A 17,929-nucleotide genomic window follows, 5' to 3' on the forward strand; every position below is an offset into this window, starting at 1 on the left:
TCTCTCTCTCTCTCTCTCTCTCTCCCTCCCTCCCTCTCTCCCTCTCTCCCTCTCCCCTCTCCTCTTCTCCCTTCCCTCCCCTCTTCTCCCCTCCCTCCCTCCTTCTCTCTCTCTCTCTCTCTCTCTCTCTCTCTCTCTCTCTCTCCCAACATACATAAAGAACTCAAGAAATTAGACAGCATCAAACCAAATAACCCAAGTTAAAAATGAGGTACAGAGCTAAACAGAATTCTCAATAGAGAAATCTCTAGTAGCTGAGAAGCACTTAAAGAAATGTTCAACATCTTTAGTCATCGGGGAAATGCAAATCAAAACAACTCTGAGGTTCCATCTTACACCTGTCAGAATAGCTAAGATCAAAAACTCAAGAGCGAGCACATGCTGGTGAGGATGTGGAGCAAGGGGAACACTCCTCCATTGCTGGTGGGAGGGAAAACTTTTACAACCACTTTGGAAATCAATTTGGCCGTTGCTTAGAAAATTCGGAAGAGTTCTACCTCTAGACCCAGCTATACCATTCCTGGGCATATATCCAAAAGATGCTCCACCACATACAAGGACACTTGCTCAACTATGTTCACAGCAGCTTTATTCTTAATAATTGAAATAATTTATTTGGAAAATGGAAACAACCTAGATGTCCTTCATGCAAAAAATGGATAAAGAAATGCTGTATAGTTACACAGTGGTATTCTCTCAGTCTCTCTCTCTCTCTCTCTCTCTCTCTGCCTGTGTGTGTGTGTCTGTGTCTGTCTGCCTGCCTGCCTGCCTGCCTGTCTCTCCCTCACTGCCTCTCTGTATCTCTTTTATAAGTTTTGACACAGAGTCTCAATGTTTCCCAGGTTGGTCCTGAACTCACTCTGCAGCCCAGGCAGACTCCCTAATAACTGGGACCACAGGTCAGAACCATCAGGATTTATTTGATAATTCATGTCATTAAGGAAGTTTGGGAAGCAATGATTAAGTTTTAGTGGGAAATCTGGATTTTTTTTTCCATTGAAAGTAAAATCAGTGCTTTCCAAAACAAAGAAACAAAACTCCAACTCCTTTCTGCTTTCTACTCTGTTCCATTAATTGGTTTAATAAATTTCTTCACCAATACAACATTCATTGCTTTCATTTTATACATTTGTACTATTTCTGCTGGAACAAATTAAATCCAACCTCCTCCTTTATTAAAAGGGCAGACTGACGTCTGCCATCATTTAATATCCCATGAGAATTTTAGACTCTCCCCAAATTGATGAAATGCTAACCGCATCTGCAGCAGCGACTCCCATCATCTTAGCACTGCAACACTTTAACACAGTTCCTAATGTTCTGGTGACCCTCAACCATAAAATTATCTTCTCCCTATTTCACAACTGTCATTTTTCCACTGTTATGAATCATAATGTAAATACCTGATATACAGGTTGAGAACCTGAGAACCACTGATCTAGAGTCCCTTGGAAAAAATCTCTCTCTCTCTCTCTCTCTCTCTCTCTCTCTCTCTCTCTCTCTCTCTCTCTCTCCAACTTACCTTATCTATGAGAATGTTGTACTTCTTAAAATTCAGGTCTCAAAAACTGTTTTTCAATGTAGTTTTATATTTCTTCTTCAACACAGTGTATGTCTTTGTTAGGTGGAATCTCACAGATCTTACAATTTGTATTGTCACAAATGCTCTTACAAATGACCCTTTCTATTTGTTACTGATGAAGTGCTTTCTATGAGCTGAGTTTACAAATAACCATCCTTTAAGCAGTGTTTTAATTTTAATGATTTTTCCATATATTCTTTGAAGGTTTTCTCTGCCAGCAGGTCGTCCTTCCCATAGCTTGGTTAGTTTTCAGGATCCTTAACCAGAGGGAGGCTTGCTACTTTTGTTTTGTTGTTTTGTTTTGTTTTTGTTTTTGTTTTGAGACAGGGTTTCTCTATATAGCCCTGGCTGTCCTGAAACTCACTTTGTAGACCAGGCTGGCCTTGAACTCAGAAATCTGCCTGCCTCTGCCTCCCAAATGCTGGGATCAAAGGTGTGTGCCACTACTGCCTGGCTTGCTACTTCCTTTTAAATTATGAGTATGTAGCCCAAGATCTACAGTAGTATGCTGAACAGAAAATTGAATAGTAAATATATCTGTTTTGTTTTTTGTGTGTGCAAGACATGCGTGTGTGCATCTGTGTGTACATGTATCTCTGTGTGTCTGCGTGTATGTCTGTGTCTCTGTGAGTGTACATGTGTGTGCATGTCTGTGTATAAAGCCTAAGGAATCAGGCATACTAAGTTCTACCACTGAACTGCACCTCCAGCCTTTGTTTATTATTTAAAAGCAACTGCTTCTAGTGTTTTATTTAGCTAATTATGTTTGAGGAGGTTGGTATACGTTATTAAACTGATTAAATGCATTATTTTCTATTTCTTCCATGTTAGGAGTTGTTTTCTGAGCTAGTATTAAATTCTGTTTACGGCTGTTTTCTGTTCGTAGTGAGTTAGTCCTGTGCTCTTTCTCCTTTATTAAGTTGAAACACTGTGTACAGGATGACTGTGTTTTCTGATGCTTAGCCAACTCTGTGCTGCCTTTTGACGCTAAACTTAGTGATAGCAGCTGCCATGAAAGACCTTCTCCTTCAAATAATAATTTCTTAAAAGAGTTTTTTTTTTTTTTAAAAAAATTAAGATTTAATGAGAAAGTAAGATTTAAAAGTGCCATTTCATGAAGGTCCTAACACAGACACCTGTGCCCTCGGGGCTGGGGAGGCTTCTGAGCAGTGAGTGGGTCCCACCAGGGGACCTCACACAGGAGGCGTGTGCTGTCTGCCTCTTAGGTGGTGATCCTGTGCCCCTTCACGGGCATCCAGCAGACTTTCCCCTGCAGCAACTGGCTGGATGAGAAGAAGGCAGACGGGCTGATTGAGAGGCAGCTCTATGAGATGGTCTCTCTGAGGAAGAAGCGGCTGAAAAGTAAGTTTGAAGGACCCAGAATCTGGGGGCCTCCTAGATAGAAGCTCAGTTCTGCAAGGTACAGGCCATGCACTTTGGCGGAGATAATGTCAGCATCCCCAGACTGAAGGAGCTGCTGTGATGGACACGGGGTTAAACTGAGTGATTCACTCAATGAGCCCCAATATACTAGCTGTAGGATGATGGAGTCAGCTCTTGTCTACTGCTAAAACGCAGCCCATCTTTAGTCATTAAATAAGACACTAACGGGCCTTTCTCTTAATAGGGGGTCCTTGGCTTTATATATTCTGCACTTGTTTAATGGGTTCTAAGAGCAGACACAATTGTGTATAAACTCCAATCCTGATCTTTTCATCCTCCCATCTTTCTTTCCCTCCACTCCTGACTCTTGGAGTTTATGATGCACCTTGACCTGTCTTGTAGAATATCCTTGGTCCCTTTGGGTCTGGACAACTGATCTGAAGAAAGCCGGCACCAACTCGCCCATCTTCATCCAGATTTATGGGAAGAAGGGGCGGACAGATGAGATTCTTCTGAATCCCAACAACAAGTGGTTCAAGCCAGGCATCATTGAGAAGTTCAGGGTAGGAAGGAGATGGGATGGACGGGAGGGAGATGGGAAAAGAATGAAGGAGCATAGGACATCCCAGTTCTCTAGACTGGACCAAGTGTAAAGACAAAAGGTACATTGGAGACTTTGGGCTCCCACAGAAGTGGCAAATTTGATGATTTATAGGCAGTTTATGGAAAGAGATTTGGTTTATGTTTGATCTTCCATCTGAAATAGTCCAGGATGAAGTTTAGGAGACAGAGCCAGCGTGGAGTGCTTGGAGCATTCAGGAGCGAGGTGAACAGGGGAATTGTGGGGATCAGAGGCCCAGAGCACAGTTAGATTGTTCAACCTGGCTGCATTCAAGTGCAAGGACCAAATTTAAGGGAAAGCATGAATTTGGGAGTGTTTGAAAGAAAATCCAACTTTGAAGTTTGCAATATGTACGCAGAGTGTGTCTCTGCCCTCAGAAGTGGCACTCCACCTTTGAGGGGAAGAACCTGTAATTTGCCGCTGTCCTTTCCAAACACCCCACTGACACCTCTATTCCACCACCAAGCTCATTGCTCTCTATGCATTTGTCTTCTCTGCCAGACTTGAGCCCCTGGGGAAAGGGCAGGGCTGCTGTACTGATCTTTTTGTCTGTCTCGGTGCCCAGCAGACTCCCGGGGCTGTGGCCCTGTGCTAATTTGCAGGGCTGCCATGTAGATTTTGTTCCTGAAGATCTCTTGGCTGAATCCCACTGTGGGTCAGTTATTTTTGTTCAGTTTCACCAGCCCAGGCTGAACGTGTCTTTCACATAGCCATCTCAGTCCCATGACCCCCTGGTTACAAGGGACATGAGAGAATGGGATGTTTGAGTGTGGCTAGAAGTAAACCCATCCTTACCGGGGGAAAAAGCTGCCCAGGGGAGTACCCACCTGCCTGTGGTCAGCTGTGAGGACAGATGTATTCCTATGACGGCATCCACACAGACCTTTTTATTTCTCCTTGTAGATGGAGCTCCCAGATCTCGGCAGGTTCTATAAGATTCGGGCGTGGCATGATAGGCAGAACCCTGGCTCTGGGTGGCATTTAGAAAAGGTAAGATGTGCCTTGAAGGATGGTAAGAAGCCAGGTCTATCACATTTCATGGTCATATCATATACATTTGCCTCTGTATTTGTGAGGATGGAGGTGGGAAGGGTGGACATGGGCCATATATTTTGATGAGAACAGATAGGGAGAGTCCTTTCAAAGTAGACAGAGAAAATGCTCTGGTGTCCATAGGGTTTGCATCTGGTCCTGTCTCCCAGATGCCAGGTGAATGTTGGCTTCTAGGAGACCAGGGAAAGGAACAGCAGTTTGATCACCCAACTTCTGCAAGATCCAGGAGATCTCATCCTTAAGATGAGATAGCAGTGCACACCTTTGATCCCAGCACTGAGAGGCAGAGGCAGGCTGATCTCTGAGTTTGAGACTAGCCTGGTCTACAAAGTGAATTCCAGGAACCCTGGAACCCTGTCTTGAAAAAAAACAAAGTAAGACAAAATAAAAAGAAAAAAGAAAACACACACACACACACACACACACACACACACACACGTGTGCACGCACCTCCACACACATAAAAATACACGCACGCACAAACACATGCACACACAGGCACACACACACACAGACACACACACAGACACACAGACACAGACACACAGACACACACACACACACACCCTGATTAGGACAACAGAATGAGGACCACAGGCTATGGGTGAGATATCCAGTGGTCCCACCTGCTTACCTCAAAACTACCCCACTGTAGATGACTCTGATGAATACCATCAATAAGGACAAATATAACTTCAACTGCAATCGCTGGCTGGATGCCAATGAGGATGACAATGAGATCGTGAGGGAGATGACCGCAGAAGGCCCAACTGTGCGGAGGATCATGGGAAGTAAGTATTGAGGCGTCAGCTGCCTTGGGGAGGCAGTGGGACTTTACTTGCTGAGCTAGTGAGGGCCTGGCAGTCTCGTCTGCTGTGCGCATCATCTGTCCTCTCTGACTGCTGCAGCGGATGGACTAATTGAGTTCCAGCCTCAAGACTGGCTGGAAGAATCCATTCCAGGGCATGGTGCTAGAACTCTCTTGTGATGAGTCTGGTATGGGGGGAAAGGAGATGTACAGATCTTCAAGCTGGTCACACAGGGACACGGGGGACCCACATGGAACAACAGAACCTCCCAAGATTAAAGGAAATAACTTCTTTACCTTTCACATTTTGAAACTTGGTGAGTTTTCTACACACAGTAAAGCTGGATCTGGGCTTTATTTACTTTTTAAATGACACACTAAGCTGGTGCCCAGTGAATCCGTTCTCTCTGTTTGAGACCACTAGGGGAAGGATTAAGCATCCACTTGCAAAGGACAGAAGGGAGGCCATTTTACCTCTGGGTTATAGCAGCAGCAGAGTGGCAGAGGCAGAGTGTACTCTGTCCTGTTCTCTGGGAAACACCACTTTACAAATGATCACAACATTCTCACAAGGTCGGGAATGAGCTTGATAGCCATTGCTGCACTGCAGCAGACATTACCAATCCATCAGAGTTGGTATGGAGGAAAATTAACCTAGTTGTTATCCTTGTGGCTCTTCTTAATTTTTCAATAGGACTATTTCAAAAGTGATATTAAAAAAAATCGTAAAAAGTGAAGTGTACACAGAAAATTATAACCAGGTACGCTTTCTGGAGCCCTCCTAAATATTTCAACATCTCAACTTACAAGTGATCATGTGACACGTCTGAACACTCTATAGTTAGCTGTACACTTAGTAGAAGCTTTGAATATGTTTGTTTAAATAACTTGATTAGTGTTAGATACTCACATAGATACTACATATATATTCCAGATAGCAAATATCTAAAGATGAAGTCATCCCATCTGTGATAATAAGAAGACAATACTTACAATTAGTACTGTGCCTTATCACATAGAGGACTGTTGAACCACACATTGCTGGGCTCCATGATAGCATATTCAATCCAGTGGGTCTGCAGTAGGACCCTAGAACACACTTATCCAGGAAAGTTTGGGAATATCAGCACTGCCCCCAAGGAGGCACACTGAGACTCACCATGACAAAGGATGTCCCACTTTCGGCTGCTTTACAGCTTCCAGAATTTTCTTGCTGCTTCTGTTCTTATCTTGTCTGTCAAGCATGTTGGTGAAAGCTTTTTACTTGGTTTTTTTTTTGTTTGTTTGTTTTTGTTTTTCGAGACAGGGTTTCTCTGTATAGCCTTGGCTGTCCTGGAACTCACTTTGTAGACCAGGCTGGCCTCGAACTCAGAAATCCGCCTGCCTCTGCCTCCCGAGTGCTGGGATTAAAGGTGTGCGCCACCACGCCTGGCTTTACTTGGTTTTATTTGAAGCCAACTGTAGCTTCTCATTTTAGCAAGGTTACCATGAAGGAAGCATCTGCTAGTTTTACCTAGAACGTTCAGCACATTCTCCACTCTTTGCTGTGACTGAACTTTCTCTCAATCTCCTTTTCTGTCCTCATAAACCATGGTGACACCGGGCAGGGCACATTCTCCTCACTCACCTTTGCACCTTCAGACCCTTGGGTCTTGGGTCCCACATCCTTCACTGAGAGTGTTGACACCAACTTTTGATGTCCCATGGTTCTGGGATAGTACAATGGCTTACTGGGGCAGTTGTACGAAAAGGCTGTACTATATGGACTAGGTAGATTATACAACAGGACGTTGTTTCCAAGTAGTTCTAGAAGCTACAGTCCTCGATTAAGATGTTTGGAAGGTTTATCCCTCGGCATCTTTCTCGTCCCCTCAGAAGCAGTTGTAATTGTATCTGCAGATGGTCCTCTGGGTGCCGGCTCACTTGGGCTCTAGTTCCTCCCTCTTACAAGGATGTCGGTATAGTGGATCAGTTCCCATCCATGTGGTTTCATTTTACTTTAATTATCTCTTAAAGATGCTGTCTTCAAATGGTCTTAGATATCTCGGGGCTTAGAATTTCAGCAAGAGAGTTAGATATGGGGATTCCGATGCAGTCCATAATAGGCAATATCTCTTGGAACATGGTCAAGGGTCAATTTATATCAAATTTCCCATAGTGTTTACTGAAATGCTGGTTCTGGGGCCAAACCCAGTTATGCTGATTGGACTCCCAGGCCTATGGCTAATATGCCAGTTAGTTAGGAAAGAGAGTCCTAAGGAGGTATAATTGTGACCAGTTGGCCTATGGGCATGTCTTTTGGAATTTGTCTTAATTGTTATGGGAACTCCCACTGGCTGGGCCTTAAACTGTGCAAGAATAAGTTGCAAGCAAAGGACACACTACCCTCTCATTGCTCTTGAAGGCAGATGTGAATGTGGCCAGTTGCTTGAGTTCCTGCCCTGACTTGCTTGAAATCATGAACCGTAACCTAGAATCATAAGCCAGATACACCCCTTCTTCCCAAGGCTGGTTTGAATTAGGGAACTGGTCACAGCAACAGAAATGGAACCAGGGCCCAGATCAGCCCTTGTCTTCCATCCTCCTCATGCCACGACTCACTTCATCCCACCCTTGAATCCCCTAACACCTTCATCTCCATATTCCTTCTGGTGTGCCAAGGTATTTCCATTCTCAGAGTGAGGGCTTGGGTTTGACACACAAACCCACATATGATTTTCCATGCAGAGAATGGGGCTCTAAAATCAGGCTGAGCTGGAGCAGACTACAGGACACATGATAACATTCAAGAAATCACCTGAAGATGGAACTGGTGAGGTTTGGTTGTAACTGCTGTGGAGACCCAGCTATTGTAAGCTTCCTACCCAGGCAGCTAGTGTCCCAAGTTACAAAGTCCATCCAAGCCAGGGCCAGCAAGGGCTCTGACACTAGAGGCCACAGACTCATAGCAGCTGTGCATAGAATGCAGGCTTTTCCTGGCTGTAATTTGACTATTCTGTTAAATAGGGATTTCCTTCTTAAAATTTATTTATTCACTTTACATCCCAATCGTGCCCCCATCCCCTCAATTTCCACTAACAAATCCCTCCACCCATTACCCCCTTCTCGTCTCCCCAGAGAAGGGGAATCCCACCCTGGGTACCACCCACCCTGGGACATCCAGTTGAAGTAGACCTAAGCACATCCTCTCCTACCAAGGCCCAACTAGGTAGTCTAGTTAGGGGAAGGGGATGCAATGGCAGGCAACTAAGTCAGAGACAGCCTCCACTCCAATTTTTAGGGGACCCACATGAAGACCAAGCTGCCCATCTGCTACAAACATGTAGGGGGCCAGCTACTGCATGCTCTTTGGTTGGTGGTTCAGTCTCTGTGAGCCCCCATGGGTCCAGGTTAGTTGGCTCTATAGGTCTTCTTGTGGTGTCCTTGTTCCCTCTGGCTTGATCAATTCTACATCCGACTCTTCCTCAGGACTCTCTGCTCTGTCTGATGCTTCGCTGTGGCTCTCTGCATGTTTTCATATGCTTCTGAATGCAGCCTCTCAGGACACAGTTATTCTAGGCTCCTGTCTATAAGCACAGCAGAGTATCAATAGTGTAGGGGATCAGGGTTTCATACATGGGATATGTTTCAAGTTGGGCCAGTCACTGGGTGGCCGTTCCCTCAATCTCTGCTCCATCTTTATCCCTGCACATCTTGTAAGCAGGACAAATTCTGGGTTGAAGGTTTTGTAGGTGGGTTGATAGCCCCTCCCTCCACTGGAAGTCTCACCCGGCTATAGGAGGTGACCACGTTAGTCTCCATGTCCCATGTTGGTAGGAGTCTAAGCAAGGATCATCTACAGAGACTCCCCAGAGCCTCCCCCATCCCAGGTCTCCAGCTGCTCCCAGAGAACCATTTCAATGAGAAAATTTTAGTGATCAATATAAGTAGAATGTCTGTCTGTCTGTCCTGGCTATAAAGAATCCTTGATACCCTCTTTCAGTCTTCAGAGATTTTTAATTTTATTAATAATCTATCTATCTATCTATCTATCTATCTATCTATCTATCTATCTATCTATCTATTTATCTATCTATTTATTTTGAGCTTCTACTAACTCAAATTCCTTGAACTCACTCTTCCTGGCTCACGAAAATTTTCTCTTGTGCTTAGAACATGCTTCTGTCTTCTCTCAGATCTCCGGTGATAATCTGCATTATTCCTTGTACCACTAAACAGAGCCAAAGGCAAAGGCCCACTCTGCTGGTCGGTAACAGATAACATGCACGGTGTCCCAGAGAGCCTTTAATGGAGAGTCTTGCAGTCATGTCCGATGAGTAAATACCAATTTAAAATCAATTCTTAGAGCCTGGAGTTGTATGCTTCCAGTTTGCTCACAAAACCACAATCAGCCAAATAAGCAATTAATGTCATGTCTGGTTGTTCGGAGGCTTTTTGGAGTGATTGTACTGATTAGAGAATGGGGACAAAGCGTGTATCAACTCACAATTTATTTCCACCTTGCCTTTGCCTCAGGAGGTCCGTTCAATGGCAAAACAAATGAGATCCACTTTTGCCACCGTGATTACACACTACTGACGAGTGGGCAGGAGTCCATTGGATATGAGTGTTGGATATTGTTGCTGCTCGTTAATCAGATTGAGCCATAATTTTTAAATTAAAGCCCAAGAGGTTCTGGTACTTGCCCATCTGTTTAAAGTCTCTCAGTGCTGATGACTAACAATGCAATTACTTTCAATTGTCCACAGATGTCTTGCCAGGCGGTTTGGGACCTAAGTGACTGGTGGGCTCAGGGGGAAGCTTAGAGAGTAAGGACTTGTCAGGACCTCCAGTGGGACAGACCTTAAAACCCTGGGATAAAGGGGATAGGGTCCCCCGGTCAGGGATGTCTGTTTGTTATCATTTAGCTTTTGGGAACTTCCTTGCAAGACAACTGAGAAAGCAAGACCTACCAGCAAACCAGACTGGAGCAGGGCTTCGGTTTGCTACTTCGATTTTTCCTTGTTTCCTCGTGTTGGCGCACATCAGTCAATGCTGCCCATTTCTCTTCTTATCACGACCTGTCACTGAGAGCCCCCAGTTTCAGATGGTTCTGTCCATGGGTGTTCCTTGGTATGCAGGAAGCAGATCGTCATGGCAGGGAGCACGTGGCAAACCAAAGCCGCTTACCTCAAGGCAGCCAGGAAACAGGAAGAGAGGTAGAGAAGGAGAAGAAAGGGCGGCCAGGTACACAATATACGCACGCCAAGGCATGCCTCCTAAGACCTACTTCCTCCAGTAGACCCCACCTCCCAGGAGCAGCCTAAGGTAGGAATCCATGAATGGATGAATCATTAAGTCAGAGTCCTTGTGATCCTGTCCCTCTCAAAGTCCCACCTCTGAATGGGACTGGGGACTGAGCTTTCAACCCATGAGATCTGCAGGGAACACACAACACTACTTATGTAAAGGTGTGTAGCATTGAAAGTTCCCCGGGGAAGAGGCACGGATGGCTTAATTTTGAGAAATGTGTTTCTGTCGGGCACTGCGGGGCTGGGAGGGGAGGTTTTGAGGCAAGAGATGGTTTCCTGAGATGGTCACCCCGTTAGTGTCTGCCTGTACCCGTTCTGTTCACAGCAGGCCTCCGTGCTCAATGCTTCACCTTCTAGCAAATGTCTTGGCACAGATGCCATATCTTCACGCACCCACATGATTCATGATCAGATTGATTTTTCAGACATCTCTATATGGAAATGAGTACATTATTAAAATAGATTCTGTGCACTAAACTTCCCAGCGACTTCTCTAATTTCTGATATATTTCATCTTCACTGTAGATGGAGTTTCAGTGAATGATGTCTCTCTTTAAAAAAAAAAAACAACAGCTTTATTGATATAAATTCGTATGTCATTCACTTCACCCATGAAAAGTTCATAAGCCAGTGCCTTTTGATCCATATTTGAATGATCTATATATCTATTACCACTGTCAAATTCCAGAATATTTCATGCCTCTTAAAAAAAAACCCATGTCTGTTTTCCCCACCTTATTCTTGCCGGTGACAGCCACTAACCTGGTATCTACCTCACTTTGTCACTTTCACACATTTCAGATAAATCGAGTCACACAGCATCTCTTTTCATTAATGTGTACACAAGATTCCCCAACACCATAGGATGTACTGGTGCTTTATAAATCTATCTATCTATCTATCTATCTATCTATCTATCTATCTATCTATCCATCCACCCACCCACATATGTATGTATGTATGTATGTATGTATGTATGTATGTATGTATGTATGTATCTACCTACCTATCCATCCATCCATCCATCATCTATCTACCCACCCACCCATCATCTATCTATCTATCTGTCTATCTATCTATCTATCTATCTATCTATCTATCTATCTATCTATCTATCTAATTTAGTGTGTGTGTGTGTGTGTGTGTGCGCAGGAGTGCACATACCATGATTCATGTATGGTAGTTAAAAGATAATTCTTGAGAGTTGATTCTATCCTGATTCTTTGCCTGAACCAGGGACCCAACTCAGGTCACCAGCACTGGGTGCAAGCCTCTCTACCCGCTGAGCTATCTTTCTGGCTTGTAATTTCTTTTTAATTGATGGATGATGCTCCATTGTATGGATGTAACATGCTCAACTGTTGAGCACTTAGGATGTTTTGGCTTCTTGATTACCATGAGCACTGCTACTTTGACATTCGTGCACATGTGTTCATATACATACGCTTTCAGGTCTGAGTAACTCTCCCCCATAACTTTGTAACCATTGAGCTATTTTTCAAAAGATGGACACATTTTCACCAGTATCATGGCAGTTCCCTGTTGGTCTACATCTTGTGACACTTGCTGTTTTTCTCCTTGAAGTTTATTTTGCAACATTACATGAATTTGAGGAAAAGCTTAACAAGTTCTATAAAGAAGTCAGCTGCAATTCTAACAGGGATTGCATCAAAATAGTTCTGTCTGGAGACTAATGCTGTATTAATAATGTTAGCCCACACAGTCCATGGACATGGGGCATTCTCATGTCAATTTATTGAATCTTTAATCTCAATGATATTTGTGTAATTTTCAAAGTATAAAATTTTCACCTGTTTGGTTAAGTTCATTTCCACATATTTTATTCTGCTAGTATGCCATATTATATTACTTGGGTTTTAGAAGTTAAACCAAATTGTATTCCTAGAATAAATCCTATCTTGTCATAGTGTCCCATTCTTTGTGTGTGTGTGTGTGTGTGTGTGTGTGTGTGTGTGTATGTGTGTGTGTGTATGTGTAAACTCCAATTAGGCATTTTATTTCACTTAACTTCTCATTGTATCAAACATTTTTGAGTTATACATTTGATTTCTATTGAAAATGATTTTATACAATATATTCTGATCAAGGTTTCCCCTCTCTTAACTTCCCAAATTCTCCCCACCTCTCCCCATCCAATTCTTTCTTTTTCTCTCTCTCTTTAGAAAATAAACAAGCATATAAAACAAACAAGCTAGAATTAAATAAAAGAAAAATACAACACACACACACACACACATAGAGAGAGAGAGAGAGAGAGAGAGAGAGAGAGAGAGAGAGAGAGAACCAAAACTCATAAAACATAAACTTGCAAACTACTATAGAAAACAAAAGACCAGTAAGGTTATAAAAGAAAAAAAAAGCACCAAAACAAAGCAATATGGGACAACAACAACAAAAAAAATCTTGAAAATCATCCCGAGTAGCTCCGTGGTGGCTATCTATTGCTGGGCATGGGGCCTACCGGTAAGTGCAGTTTATATATCCAGGGGTCTGGCTATCTATTGCTGGGCATGGGGCCTACCGGTAAGTGCAGTTTATATATCCAGTGAGACCCCACTGGAGAAAACGGATTTTTCCTTTGCATGCTTTTGTCAGTTGGCGATAGCTTCTTGGGATGTCTACATAGGAGCACTTGCTCACTTCTCCCTCTCAGCGCTGGGATTCCATCTGGCTTTAAACAATGTTGGTCTTGTGCACTTAAGTTCATCTGTGCATGAGTCCTGTTGTGTCTGAAAGACAGTTTCCTTGGTGTCACCCATCCCTCTGGCTCTTACACTCTTTTTGCCTCCTCTTCTTCATAGATCCCTGAGCCCTGAGGGGAGCGATCTGATGAAGACATTCCATTTAGGACTGAGTGTCCCAAGGTCTCTCACTCTGCATATTGTCTATTTATAGATCTTGCTCTAAGTTCCCATCTATGGAAAGAGGAAGCCTCTCTTGTGACAGCTCAATAACACACTGATCTATGGAGACAGCAAAATATCACCAGGAGTCGTGTCATTGTTGTGTTCATTTAGCAGAACAATAATGTTTGTTTTCCCTTAGGACCATAACTTCTCTAGTCTCAGATTCTTGGCCTCCTGAGTAGTTTCAGGCAAGCGTTCCTTCTCATGGAAGAAGCCTTAAATCTTATAAGACAGCAGTTGGTTGCTCCTGCATCATTTGTGCCATTATTTCATCATAGTCATCCAGACAGGCCACCATTGCAGATCTCAGACTACTGCATCATAGTATTACCCAGACATGTCACCATTGCAGATCACAAACTATTGCATCATAGTATCCTCCAGACAGGCCACCATTGCAGACTGAAAGGCTGAGTTAGTGTTTGCCTTTCTCCTCTGGTTGCGTGCAGAGTGCCCTCCAGTACCATAAACCTTGGTCTGTAGAGGTGAAGGCTTTAGTGAGGTACATGTGTCACTTCTTCTTGTTCAATGAGATATGTAAGTGTTGACTTTAGCACTAGGGCCTTGTCATCGATTTGTGTAGCAAAACTAATAACCTTGGAATAAACTGAATTGTTTGGGGATTCTCATGGGGTTCCTGTTGCCAACAATTCAGTTATATGGAACTCATTTCTGGCACTGGAGTGTTCACTTGTCTAACTGGGGCCTTGTCTCCTCTGTTATTTAGTGACTCCATCTACATTTCACATCTCTCTATATGACATTTCTATTGTAGTAGTTTTCCACATTACCACTCAGATGGTGTTAGCTGCCCTCCTTTACCTCCGTCTTCCCTCCTCCTCTCTAGTCAGTGATCTGTTCCAGTCCCTCCACTGGGTCTCCATAACTATGTTTTCTATTTCTTCTTCCTCGAGAGATCCCTCCTCCCCCAAGCCCCTTGCTCTATACCAAAACTCTGTGGTCATACTGACTGTAACTCTGTGGTCATACTGACTGTAACTCTGTGGTCATACTGACTGTAACGTGCCAATCAAAGCTCAAAGGCTGGCATCCATATGTAAGAGAATCCATACTAGCTTTACCTTTTGGGGTTTGGGTTACCTCAGGGAATTTTTCCTAGTTCCATCCTTTTACCTGCAAATTTCATTATTTCATTTTAAAACTAATAAACAGTATTCCGCTGTGTCACGTGTTCCGCTGTGTCACGTGTTCCGCTGTGTCAGTGCCGCCTTTTCTTTCCTTATTCATCTGTTAACATCTAGGCTGTTTTTGATTCCTGACTATTATGAGTAGAGCAGCTACAAACATAAATGAGCAAGTGTTTCTGCAGCAGAATATAGAGTCCTTTGTGTCCAGGTCCAAGAGTTATATAACTGAATCTTGAGGTAGATCTATTCCCAGCTTCCGCAGAAACCACCACACTAATTCATAGTGTACAATTCTTTATCTATGATGCAGTATTTGGTTTACAGCTATTGTGTTGAGGAATTTTGCATTTATGTTCATAGAAGATATTGGTCTATAGACTTATTTTTTCCCATTGATGCCATTACAAGCTTTGGCACTAAGAATGTGTGAGCTTCATAATGAGTCCCCTAAGATGATCATTAACCTTTAATACGAACTTGACTGGAATGAGTCACCAAGAAGATTGAGATAACGTAACCTCTGAGTGCATCATTTAGGTCATTTCAGAGAGGACTAGATAAAGAAAGACCTACCCTGATTGAGAAGGGTCCATTTCATGGGCTGAGGGTTAAATTTTAACAAGAAAGGGAAAGGAACAAATGTAATTATTACTGTGTTTCACCACCGTTCCCTGAACCAGCAGCCTCACACTCCTTCTGCCACCACCAAGAGCCACTTCCTGCAGTGACATCCCTGTTGCGATGGGCTATTTTCTCCTAAACTGTGAGCCAGCACAAGCCTCTCCTTCATTTGCCTTTGGCATTTGGCCACAGCAATGAGAAAAATTACAAGTGGAGAAGATGGGTACCTGGGAGCGAGGCTGGTACTGTGTGATGAGAAGTTGAGCATGCAGGTCTCAAGCCATTGGAACTGGTTTGTAGAAGGACTATGGCCGAGCTTAGAGGTGAAGGCTAGAGAAGGCCCAGAATCCTGTATGCTGTTCTAGCAGGAGTGCGGGAGACCAGAGTGCCAACAGAAATATCGACAGACAAAAGCTACACTTAGAGATTCAGAAGGAAGTGAACTAGCATAGAGGCCATGGGATTTACATTCTGTCAAAGAAACTGGCTACATTCTACCCATGTCATGGAAACCCAAATGGGGCTGAGTTAAAAAGCCATGGAGTATTTAACTCGATGATAAGAAACTGCAAACTTTGGTACAGCCTGCAGGCTCTGGCATGGTTTATTGTGCACTGCATTTAGTAAGGTCTACAGTGAGAATTCAAAGCAGAAGATGGACCAGACAGAAGTAAAAAACAAAACAAACAAACAAACAAAAGACAATGCAAAGTTTGGAAAGAAGTCAGTTAAAGCCACAGACAAGGTGGGTGTAGACAAAGTGGCTGTAATCATTGAAGGATGTTAATGATGTTAAAGCAAATCAGGGACTTGGCACCAGGACAAAAGGAAAGATGTCTCAGGTGCAAGGTCCTACCCAGGGAACTGTAAGGTTGTGGTACCTTTTGAATCCTGACTGAATACATTCAGTGTTATGAGACTGGCATAGGCTTTTTGGCCAGGGGTAGAACATTATGGATTACAGTGATGTGTTTAAATGTCAAGTTGACAAAGGGTGGATTTGTGGTGGCTAATTTCTTTGTCAACTGACTGGATTTAGAGTCGCCTAGGAGACACACACACACACACACACACACACACACACACACACACACCCCTCTTCCTGGGTATGTCTTGAGGTTATTTTAGAGGAGATGACCTAAGGGAGAGAGACCTGTTCAGAGTAAGAAAGATCCATCTAGAATGTGTGTGGAGTCATCGCATGCACTGAGGGGTAGATGGAGCTCATGAGGGGGAGGGAGGAAGGGAATTGAGCATGAGCAGCCTTATCTCCCTGCTTTGTGCCCCATCCAGCTGTGAGTGAGCAGCTTCATGCACAGCTGTGAGGCATTCTTGCTGCATGCCTTGCTGCCAGGATGCTCCGAGTCACTTTAATCCCTGGACCAAAATAAGTGTCTTCCCCCTTAAGTCGCTTCTCCTCAGGTACTTGGTCCAACTAGAAGAAGAGCAAATCAATAGGCTCACTCTTCTTCTGTTACACAATCTTCAAAGAAAAGTGCATTTTTTTTTCCTTTTGCTTTAAATGTACAGCAGATACCCACAGCAAGACATCTGGGCATGAGCTTTTCCTCGTGGGTAGTTTTAAAACTTACTCAGTTTTTTTCACTTTCTAAATCTGTTTTCATCTCACATCAGTTTTAGCAAACATTCTTTACTCTCAACCCACCTATGTTGAAGGATCTAAAGTGTATCTCTGTGTGATAAGATATTTAGATCCATGTCCATTTTGACAGTCTCTATACAAAAAGAGTTCCCTTTGATGCTCGACTGACGACAGTTTTCCACTGTATCATCTTTCTGTCCTTTCTGCCCCTTACCTAGGCTGGTAGGAATACATGGGCCCTTTGCTTCTCCACATTGATGGGAATTTCATTCAACCTAAGCTCTTCCAGGATCCTTTTGCCTTCATCTCACTTCTTACCCACGGTAAATTCTCAAGCTCTTTGCTACCTCAAGGTATTTGTGAATCTGCTTTAATGCCTTCAAACTCTCTTTAGAATCCCTCACGATGTCCACCACACGTCTTGCATTGGCTGGCTGTGTGTAGCAGCACCAAGAGCCTCCATCTCTGCAGGGTGCCTACCGTACTCTCCTTTCTGATTGAAACACTAAGTCCATTTATGAGTGACAGATCACGTAATTATCAATACAGTAGTATTTACATCTGTCATATGTTTTCCTTAAAAAAAAACTTTTTACTAGGGGCTAGAGAGGTGGCGAAGTGGTTAAGGGCACTGGCTGCTCTTCTGGAGGTCCTGAGTTGAATTCCCAGCAACCACATGGTTGCTCATAGCTGTATGTAATGGGATCCGATGCCCTCTTCTGGTGTGTCTGAAGAGATCAACAGTGTACTCACATATATAAAATAAATAAAATTTAAAAACCTTTTTATTGTTTTTTGTGAGATTCACGTCATGCACCCCAATCCTACTAATCTCCCCATCCCTCTGTATCTGCTCTCCTCCTCCTCCTCCTCCTCCTCCTCCTCCTCCTC

General features: G+C 43.5%; 1 protein-coding gene across 1 annotated transcript in view; it reads left to right on the top strand.

Moving 5' to 3' along the window:
* Positions 1 to 2,814: 2,814 nt before the first annotated feature.
* The window catches only part of Loxhd1 (lipoxygenase homology domains 1), a 106,328-nt gene continuing 91,213 nt past the window's right edge, over positions 2,815 to 17,929 (top strand). The window contains exons 1-4 of the mRNA XM_029547112.1: positions 2,815 to 2,944; positions 3,368 to 3,528; positions 4,491 to 4,577; positions 5,296 to 5,431. Of these exons, the coding sequence (XP_029402972.1) occupies positions 2,914 to 2,944; positions 3,368 to 3,528; positions 4,491 to 4,577; positions 5,296 to 5,431 (415 nt within the window). The 5' untranslated portion in view covers positions 2,815 to 2,913. The remainder of the gene's footprint in view (positions 2,945 to 3,367; positions 3,529 to 4,490; positions 4,578 to 5,295; positions 5,432 to 17,929) is intronic.

Source organism: Mus pahari, chromosome 15 (assembly GCF_900095145.1).
Source record: "Mus pahari chromosome 15, PAHARI_EIJ_v1.1, whole genome shotgun sequence".
Classification (NCBI taxonomy): Eukaryota; Metazoa; Chordata; class Mammalia; order Rodentia; family Muridae; genus Mus; species Mus pahari.